Here is a 10,822-nt window from a genome sequence, read left to right as displayed (position 1 = left end):
TTAGACATCTGCATGGCTGGCTTCTCTACTTCGGGTCCTTGCTCCAATACCACCACTCAGTGGGGCCTATTACCCAGATCATCCCATTTGAAATTCTATCACCCTACCATACTCCCCACACCTAGTTATGTGATGAAATACAGGATTGTTCATTAAATTTGAATTTCAGATAAATAATATTCTAACATAAACATGTTCCATGAAACACTTGAGACATACTTAACCATCTTGTTAAATAAATGTACTCCAAAAAAGACAAACTTCTCTCTGTAATTCTTTATTAAAAATACTGCTGTACATAAAGACTGAAAACAGGATTAAAGATGAATAACCCAGACTGGGATCATGACATTAGAACTTAACATACTGGTGTTTTTTAGGGAAGCTGTTGACATCCAAATCACAGAACCAAGGTCAAAAGCAAAATACAAAGGTACCCTCAAAAATATTTACAATGAAGTAAATATACTAACAGAATTTAAAAGAGGTACAAAAAATTGAAATGACCAACGTTGTATGATTTCTGGGTTGTTCTTTCTGTGCTTTTATCTGTTGTAACAGGAAGTTTATATCCTTAACCTGATGATTCTCAGATAGTAAACTCTTCCTACGAATTAAACAAGACTTTTTTAGACAACCTCTGAAATGGAATTACACTATGGAAAAGAGGGCTCCCCCAAAAAACACCCAAGCAGAACTAAGAGGTCTATTGAAAACCATTCCCAATAAAAACTAAATGAAAAATAAATATAAAACAAAGCTTTAAAAAAATACCTGACACCAACTGTTTTCTGGCGGACAATATTTACTCATGAAAATGCATCAGCTGTCTACCTTTGATATTCAAACCAGGTCCTGAGGTCACCAGGGGCTGAAGCAAACTAGCGCTTAGGATGCAAACATTCTTGGGTCTGTGATCTGAGCCTGCTTTGCAGAGGGAAGGGTGCTGGTCTATACAGAATGAGTCGATTCAAGCCCTATTTCACCCCTGCCCTTCCTTAGCTTTCACAAAACATTGGTCCACAAATTAGAATTTTCAAAAAGGTCCCAAACCCCAAAACTAAAATAGATGATCCCCTTTCATTTTCAAAGAAAACAGTATTGGAAAAAATCTCCAGCCCGCTTATAAATTAAGCATTTCATATTTCTTCTAGAATACAAGTAGTTCTTTTTTGTACAAAAGAATTACAATATGATTTGTCAAAAAACATATAAAAAGACAGCTGCTCTTCCTCAAATACAGGAGCTAATGATAAAAGACTTTTGCATGGTAATGTCTCCAGGTTCTTGTTCTTTTACATAAAATAGAACATTACGGTGGCATATGTTAATCAGCCTTTGAATATTGAACATCATGTTCTTTTAAAAATCCATCCAGATCAAATGCAATAATTGATTTTCTTTTTAACTCAACAACTGATGTCACCAAACGTGGACTCAAACACACTTGTTAAAACGTGTGAAGTGTGGTCTCTAGTCTTCAAAGCTTTCAGGCGAAGAGAGGTGTTTTTTTCTTGATGCAAATCTCAAGGCAGAGAAATCATTTTAAAGCTTATAAAAAGTGGACAGAGAAATATTAAAAACTTCTCTGAAAACTACAAATATGTATCGTTATTAAAATTGAAGACTGTAACATCAGCTGTAAGTGCTTGGAAGTCTTTCCTGACCTTGTGAGTTTCCCCATTTTCTTCAGAGTTGCATGGTGAGCACCCAGTGCTAGTAAAACCTTCAGTGCTGGGAAAGAAGATACAGTCTTCAGTACTGCTTTTTGTGAAAGAGAATTCCTATGTGTTTGGCAGTCTTCAGTATCAAAGTATAGTTATTTCATTAACTAGAAATTCAGTGAATATCCAAGTTTGGCGACAACTTGCAAGTCCAAATATTAAGAAAGTTAAAGAGGAGGAAAATTCCAAGCTTTTGAGACTAACTTATTCAGGAATATCCCACATAGTTATTATCAAAAGTACTATTACTTTGGGCTAAGCAGTGACTGCAAAGGCACAGCAGATTGTTATCCCTCCAGATTCAGGCTGTCAAACTTCAGGAAGCTCTTGATGCCAGACCACTGCTGTGTTTAGTTCATCTTCTGAACAGTGTCTCTGTGTATCCAGTGTAAAGTACCATAAATAAAGCTGTGGTTCAAAGGACAGAACTTAATACAAAAAGCAAAGTGGAAATAACCTAAAGCAAAATACTCCTGAGCTTCAGGCCTTTAATACAATTTCTTAATTTTTTTTTCTATTAAAAAATACCCAAAATTATCACTGTAAATGTATCTGACTAGCCAAGAAGTGCCTTTTTAAAAAAAAGGCTGTGGCTGAATTTGGAGCAGAGCTCTAAGAGGGCTCCTTCAGTTACTATTTGTCCAATCTTTATTCAGAAAGGGTTTAAATCAACTAACAGGGGAATTCATATTGAACAATCCATTGATATCTCTTTGTGTGCTTTTAAAAATAAAACAAAACCTAAGACTCTCAATTTGTCCTAACAGTGGGTGGCATACAGAGCTTGCATACAACACTCTTACAAGAATTATGCACTACACTGTACTTCTGTGAAATCATTTACCTGGTCTGTCACACTATTCAGGGCAACCCATCCCCAAAAGAGCAACTTCTGTGACCCTCAGTGACAAAAATGCTACCCAGCATTTTTTACCCCGAAACATCCTTGCAAATAGTTTCTCTTAATAAGTATACAATGTGGCAAAAGTTCAAAGATCAGAAAGAAGCCTTTAAAAAAACAAATTAAAATTAGTGCATACACAAGTGGAAAAAACAAAAGCTGGAGCATCATTCACCTAATGGTGCTCCTTGATCTAAAATAAACTCTTCACAGATGCGGCCCCGAGGGCAGCCACAGCTCCCGGGTGAGTGTGACCTCCTTCCTCTCAAGCAGCAGTGTCCCTGACTGAAGTGCAAGCGGCCCTGCTCATCTCCTGCTTGTTCCCCAAATGTGAGATGAGATGACAAAAACAGTTCAGCTGTAGTGCAATTTGCTGTTGGGTACGTTCCTCAGCCATGTCCTGTGCGGGTGTTTTTTTTAGCAGATACTACAACTGACCATTTGCAGCTGCAATCAGTTCTTGAAAAGTATTTTCAAAGCAGCGCTTCAAGTCACTGTAAGTCACCACAAGTACACTCTTCTCATCTCTGGAAATGAGGCTTATTTTTTCTGGCACACCAGCATCTAACTGAAACACAGACACAAAATATGTCACACCACGCAGAAGACAATCCACTTCATCTATTTTAAGGACAATATTTCCAACAATGATAAATGAAATATTTAAAATTTTTTTGTCACATTCTTTTCGAAATACACATATTTTACAGCACAAATCAGAACAAACTTTTCAACTCAGATGTTTTTCAAATGCTGCCCCATATTTCTACCTATCTTTTATGTGTAACACTTGTTTGCATTATATTCCATCCAGTTGATACTCCATAATTTTATTATTTCCCCCAATATCTTCCAGGTTTTTTGTATCAAGAATAATAGTACATCTACTAAATTTTTTTCTTCTGTAGAATTTCTTCCTTAGGAGAAATACTTAGAAGTATCAATAACTGCATCAAAAAGTATGAGTAATTTTATAGCTGAGTATATATAGCCAAATTGCTTCCCAAAGGACATCAGACACCATTGATTTCTGAGTAGTATCAATTTATCAGCAACTCTGTATCAAACAAGTGCCCTGCTATTTTAATTTAGACTTTTGATTTATGTTTTCACTAAATGTTTCCATACATTTACTTTTGCTATTTCCACTTGCATGAATGCCAGTTTATGATCTTTACCCACTTACAAGCATTTGACAATCACATTTTAATGAGGTCTTCATAAAGCCCAAGTACCAATCCATAGCCCATCAAATAATTTATCTGGTTATGGTTTTCACTTTATTTTTGTTAGTTTTCAATGTACACTTTTCCTACTTTTCCATTCATTCATTAAAATGTTTAAAACTAATTCTGAAGGCTTGGACTTTCAAATAATTTTACCAGTTAATTTCTGTCATCATTTCTACCAAAATAAGCTATGTAGCATTTTAATCTCTGTATCATCAATATGGCCATCCATTCCTTTTATTACATTCTTTCCAAACTTAGAAAACTGTCTACTTTCAGACTTGAGATTAATTTTACTAATAGCTATTTTATGAAATAGGATTTCATCAAATTTTCAATTATCCTGATATTCATTAAATAATCTTCACTTAAAATATCAGTCCATGGCTTATTCCACAGGGTCTACCTGTCAGCGTTTATAGTAGTTCTACATACTATGGATTCTCTTTTCCAAAATCTGGTAGAATTATTTTCTACAGATTCACCTCAAGAAAAATGTTTTCCCCTTAAAGGAGTATGAATATATAAATCATAATGGATTAGTTCAATGATATATGCAGTTTTATACTGTCTTAACGTAGGTTATTTAATATAGGTAGTTACTCTGACCTTAAGGAGTTTTAATTTAATTCAAACAAGGCAAAGTAGGGCTTGAAAACACTATCACCACATTGCCCCTGAAAGGTTACTATTAGCACACTCTGCATTAATTCTAAATCGTGTACAACAGTAGATATTTTTCTTCACTACTAATTGTAATTTAGGGACAGTTTAGACCAGTGGTCAGCAAATATTTTCTGTAAAGGGCCAGAGAGTAATATTTTAAATTTCAGGGTCTCTGTCAAATATTCTTGGTTTTGTTTTTAAAATCTTTAACAAATATAAAAACTATTCTTAGCTTGCAGGCTCTACAAAAACAGGCCATAAAATGGATTTGGTGCAATAGGCCACAGTTTGATGACTCACATTTAGATATAAACCTCTGCATTTAGATATAAATCTATACAAAAAAAAAAAAGATTTACTTCTGGAGACCCCTTCTAAATTCTGCAATTCCAAGTAATTCATAAAAAAAATGTGTTCCTTCCTCTGTAAGTTTTCTCTCTCCTGGCCTTTCAAAAACACAAAGCTCACCTTTAAAAGCTTGCCTATAAATTTATGGTATGTCTCTACTTAATTCATCTAATCACCCAATTCCCCATTTATAACTGCTGGGCCTACCGATTTTAACAGTACTATGTTTTTACTATTGTTACACTGGACTAGTATACCCACAGTTAACAGTAAATGAACTGATAACATGAGGGATATACAACATGACTCACAATGATGTAGAAGAAAGGATTCAGCTTTTTAAAAATATTTAATCACAAAATTATTTTTTTTCCTTTTCCTACCACTGTTGTAACATTTTATCACAAAAAAATGATGAAGAATTCTGAAATTATTCAGGTAGGTGTTAAAAGAAATACACCTAATGCTGACTAATAAAATGGCTTGTAAATTAGAGTACGTCTTCATTTCTCAAGTCTCTAGGTGTCTGTAGAAGATGCAACTCTACAAATTGTTGATATACATTATGATCTTTTAAAACCCAGATACAAATTACCTTGTTAAGACAAGAAATGATATGACTGAGGTCAATCCAAGGAGCACCTGCTTCTGTCACCTGATGAAAAAGATGATCCCTAAAGAGTTTCAACAGGTAACGGTCTCCAGTCTCTGACCAGGTAGGATCCTTCTGAAACCTGGGGAAGGTAATATCTGACCTCAATAACTCATGCTGTATGCCACATGCCACATGGCCATATATTTATTCTTCAGACTCAAACCTAATTTAATTTTATTGTTTTCTCCAACAAATAAGTAAGTAGGATTTTTCTGGTCTGTGTGTAGTATCCTTTTTATTTTTTAATCCTCTAGAATTTACAGGGAGGTTAAAAAAATTTACTTTTCAAATTTTATGTCTAGATTGTTGATAATGAACTCACTTAACATTAAAGTACATTGAATACTAGTTTCCAATTCTCAAGGGCAAACACCCCTTGCACACGCCTACTTTACAAACACTTCCTTATACCTAGTCCCGTTAGATAAAAATGACGAAGCAAGAAAACATCTTTAGGTATCTTTGAAATAGGCTGAGATTATCCTTTTCTTTCTTTCACCTTAGGTTACAAGAGTAGAGAGAGATGGTCAGGTATGCGTTCTACTTTACTGGTGAGCATAAAAGTGTTTAGTAAAAAAAAGGGGGTGTATTTTGGTTTTCTACCATCACATGATGTGGTGAGAGGGAGCTGAAAAGAACTTGAGAACTGACCAGATAACCTGTTAGTTTTCAATGACCCTTGGAGCTCACAGTCTAATGGGGACAACATTCAAATAACCAAAGACTTGTAATTGTACTGTACTACAGTTGCACTACAATGCAATCGTCGTAACTGCATGTTTAGACAATGCTGTTGAGGAAAAGGGATGTGGCACAGGACAGAAACATGAATCAATCTGGCAAGGCAGGGAAGGCCTTCCGGAGGAAGTCCTGGATGCTCTTCCCCAAAGGAAGGATGCTCCTTAAGAGGCGTTTGTTTTTGCAAATGAAAGAGCCTGCAGCACTAAAGAAAGGTCAGTGTAGCTGGGCGGGGCTGGGGGAGAGAAGAGGAAAGAGTACAAGGGGAGGGCTAGCGAGTAAGAACAAGGAGGAGAAAAGATGAGGGCAAGAGGGGAAGAGAAAATTAATTGGAAGAAAGAGGCTGATCTGCAGCAAGCATAAGAACAAAGATCAGACTATGCAGTCTTAAATTGTGTTAAAATACTAGATTTGTATTCTAAGTACAAGGAAATAAACCACCACAGTTTAAACACAATCACCTGTGCTGTGCAACAGATCACTCCTTGGACTTCCAATTCAAATGCTAATTAAACACACCCATTTATCTTTGTTCCTTTTCAAAACCCCACCAAATTGACAATAAGTGTCTAAAAAACGGTATAAATACCCAAGGACAAAGGAAACAAAAAAATATTCACAAAAGTGTGGAAGGTGCAAAGCGATAAGACTTGGCCGACCTGAAAAAACTAAGCTCGGATGCTACCGGGGGCGTGACGCGGGGGAGCACAGCAGCAGACACACCAGCGAGGCTCAATGACTGGAGTCATTAGCAGGTGATGCCCCTGAGGTACAGGTACTGCAGAGGCTAGAAGGCCGGACCTGACGAAGGCTGCATACACAGCCAACAGCCCATGGCTCCCGCTTCCACTTCTGCCTGGCAGAAATCTGCCTGGTAGGTACCAGAAATCTTTCTCGACAGGGTGAAAAGAGAAGCTCCAGCCTCCGGGATGCCAAGGAGAGCAGGAGATGAGAGGCTGAGGAGTGGTGAGTGAGGCTATTCAATACTTTCCCACTACTTGGCTACCCAAAGCTTGGCTATGGGTGCCAACTACACACAGAAGATTGGCAGATTCTTTTCTGGAGATGCTGACCTGTTGAAGACAAATACATTTGGGAGTCTACCAAAAAAAGACAAAAATCGTAACAGTAACACACTGCTTTATCACCCATCTCTAATCCCTGCCCCTACGAGGGGCTTCTCGTCAGCATTTCAGGACACCATTTTTAATATGAATGGACAGCCAAGGATCAGAAATCCTTTGCAGTATAAAACAAAGCAAAGCAAACTCCTGTTTCCTAGGAGATATTGCAGGGAACAGGACACATAACCAAAAACCTTTAACTGACAGCCTCAGAGAAACAAGAATTAGATGCTCTAAGACAGTAACATTTAGAGAGCACAAAGTTCTTGAAAATTAAGAATATGATAGCAGAAAACTTAAAAAGTCAAAGGATTAGAAAATAACTTTAAAGTTAGACAAAATAAGTTGAGGTAATGCCTAGAAAGTAGAGCAAGAAGATAACAATACAGAAAATAGACAAATACATTAGAAAACAAACTGCAAAGGTCTAATGGCTGAACAATGGGAATTCCAGAAAAGAGAGAAAAGTTATTAAATAATGAAGACAACTTCCCAGAACTGAAGGGCATAAATTTCCACGATTAAAAGGGCCGACCTGTTTACTGCAGCATTATTTACAATAGCCAAGATATGGAAGCGACCTACAAAGCCACTGGTAGATGAATGGATAAAGATGCTATTGTACATACACACAATGGAATATTACACAGCCATAAGAAAAGGAAATCTTGCCACCATCTGCAATAACATGGGTGGACATAGAGGTATTATGCTAAGGGAAATAAATCAGACAGATAAAGACAAATACCTATGACTTCACTTACACATGGAATCTAAAAAACAAAACAAACGAACGAACAAAAGTAGACTCATACACACAGAGAACAAACTGGTGGTTGCCACAGGGGGATGGACAGAATAGATGAAGGGGAATAGAGGCATAAACCTCCAGTTATAAAATAAGTAAGTCATGGGAATGAAAAGCACAGTATGGGTAATAAAGTCAGTAATACTGTAATAACTCAGTATAGTGACAGATGGTAACTATACTTACCATGGTGAGCATTCAGTAATGTATGTAACTGTCAAATCACTATGTTGTATACCTGAAACTAACTATTGTATGCCAACCATTTTTCAATAAAACACTTTAAATAAACAAACAACAAATAAATAAATGGGCCCACCTTTGAGTCATCAGAATGAATCAAAAACTCACACCAAGGCACAGCACTGAATCTCTGAATATTAGTAAAAAAAGCCTTAGAAGCATGGGGGGAAGGGAAGGATTTGGATAGAAAATGGCTTTGAATCTGTCTGGAAGTTAAAAACAATGGTGCAATGCTTCACATTCTCCAAGAAACTCTTATCACTATTACTTAACCATGGACTAGAAGTACTAGCTAAACACCATCACTCAAGAGAAATTGGAAGTATAGAAAATAGGAAGAAATGTAACTGTCCTTATTTGAAGAATGACCATACACTTTGGATACCCAAGCAAATCTACTGAAAAACCATCCAAACACTAAGTATTGGGGTACAAAATTTAAAGAAATCATTAATTTTCATGTACATCAATAATAAGCCATCTGAGAAGACAAAAGGGGGGCCCACACTCCCATTTACGAGAGCAACAAGAAAAACAAAACCTAATAAACTGAGTGTGGTACAATTATGTAAAAAACAACTTAAACAGTGAAGAATACTTAAGTGGATAACAAGTACAATTATACATCATTATCTTGGTTAAGATGACTCTATATCTAAAAACAGAAATGCTCAAGTTTATTCATAAACATAACATGTTATCTTCTCCATAAAAGTATTATTGGGTTTGTTGATTTTTTTAACTAAACAAGGTGATTCTAGAATTTATATAGAAAATTAAACAGTTTTAGGAAAACCAAAAGCACAATGAAATGAACATAAGAAAGACATTATTAGATTTTAAAGAGCCAATCATTAAAGAAATGTCAAAGAGGTGCTAGATTAAATCCATGGGGAAAAGCTAGACTATTCAACAGTTTTGGGGCCACTGGGGATCTTCTGGGGGCAAAAAAGTTGGATTCAAACCTTACATCTTTAATAAATTCTAAATACATAAAAAATTTTAATATGAAAAAAAATGAAAGCATAAGTATTCCAGAAGAAACCATGAGATAATTCCTTCAAAATCTTGGCACAGATAAGGTCTTTCTGTGACTTTCTAACTATGACTCAAAATCCAAAAGCATAAAAGTTTGAACTACATATGTAAATGTCTACGTGGGAAAAAATTAAGCAAAGTCAAAAGAAAAGTGACAAACTTAAAGAAAAGTGATCATAAAGGGTAAATCTCTAGTTTCTATACATTAAAATAAAAATGGGCACAGGATATGAACAGAAAAGAAAGGCAACAGAAACGGATCAAAAGCATAAAAAAAGATAGGCAACACGCTCATTAAGAGTAAATATAAAATAAAACTACATTGAGATTCAATTTCTCATTTACTAGCTTGACAAAAATTCAAAAGCTTGAAAAAAGTATTACTGGTGAAAGACTTCCATGCGTCCTTCACGGGTGAGCCCTTCTGTAACAGCTGCCAAGTTAGAGACATACTCTAACTTGGGCCTGTATTTATGCACACACAAAATTAAGTGCATAAATCAGTCTCTGCACACTATTTACACTAGCACCAGACTGAAAACTCAAATACCCATCAATAAGGAATTGGAGAAATAAATTACAGTGTATCCGGCAGGATGGACTACTGTATGGCCATCACTTATGAGGAGGCATAGCATACTGGCTAGAGCATAGCCTCTGGGGCCCTACCTAGTACCTGGATTCGAATCCTGGCTCATATACTTACTAACTGTGTGACCATGGAAAAGGTTTTTAACCTCTCTGTGCCTCAATTTCTCTGTTAAATGGGCATACTAACAGTACCCATATCACAGCATTGTTATGAGGATTAAGTTAGATCATGTTTGTAAACTACTAAGAATAATGTTTGGCATACACTAAACATATCTAAACAGAAAAACTTACAAAATACATTGTTATAAGGAAAAAGCAACATACACTGTACATGGTTTACAATTTGTGTATCTTAAAAAGCAAGGTGGGTTAGCCAGAAATGGGTAAGATTCCTCAAGGGAGGAACAAAAAAAAAAAAGCAAGGTGGGAGGGATAAGAATATATAGTTGTAAGTGGGGGATAATGCACAACAGACTAAGACTGGTTGGGAGGAACTAGGGAGATTGAGGATGTCAGGTATGAAAGAGATTTCATTTTTTTCACTTTTGCAATGAAAAAACCCCTTTTTACTTAAAAAAAATTGGCTCATATATAATTTAAAGATTTAATTAGTAAAAGAATTTTCTGAGGCCAATCTAGAATTTTATGCCCAATCATATCATCAGTAAAGTGTAAAAGTAGAATAAAGATATTTTTAGACTTGGAAAGACTCAAAAAACTCACCTTTCTCAGGAAGCTACAGGAGGATGCGTTC

At 36.0% G+C, this 10,822-nt stretch overlaps 1 protein-coding gene across 5 annotated transcripts in view; it reads right to left on the bottom strand.

Annotated features, from left to right (window-relative positions):
* Window positions 1-261: 261 nt before the first annotated feature.
* The window catches only part of PAN3 (poly(A) specific ribonuclease subunit PAN3), a 127,216-nt gene continuing 116,655 nt past the window's right edge, over window positions 262-10,822 (bottom strand). For 4 of the 5 annotated variants that reach the window (XM_073228615.1, XM_073228624.1, XM_037003941.2 and 1 more), the window contains 2 exons: window positions 5,464-5,602; window positions 262-3,193 (listed from right to left, as the gene is read on the bottom strand). In XM_073228615.1, the coding sequence (XP_073084716.1) occupies window positions 3,053-3,193; window positions 5,464-5,602 (280 nt within the window). In that variant the 3' untranslated portion in view covers window positions 262-3,052. The remainder of the gene's footprint in view (window positions 3,194-5,463; window positions 5,603-10,822) is intronic. The other variant, XM_037003944.2, reaches the window with a different exon arrangement.

Source organism: Manis javanica, chromosome 1 (assembly GCF_040802235.1).
Source record: "Manis javanica isolate MJ-LG chromosome 1, MJ_LKY, whole genome shotgun sequence".
In the NCBI taxonomy this organism is placed as follows: Eukaryota; Metazoa; Chordata; class Mammalia; order Pholidota; family Manidae; genus Manis; species Manis javanica.
Note: the sequence above shows the minus strand (reverse complement) of the source record. Positions and strands in the feature narration are given on the sequence as shown.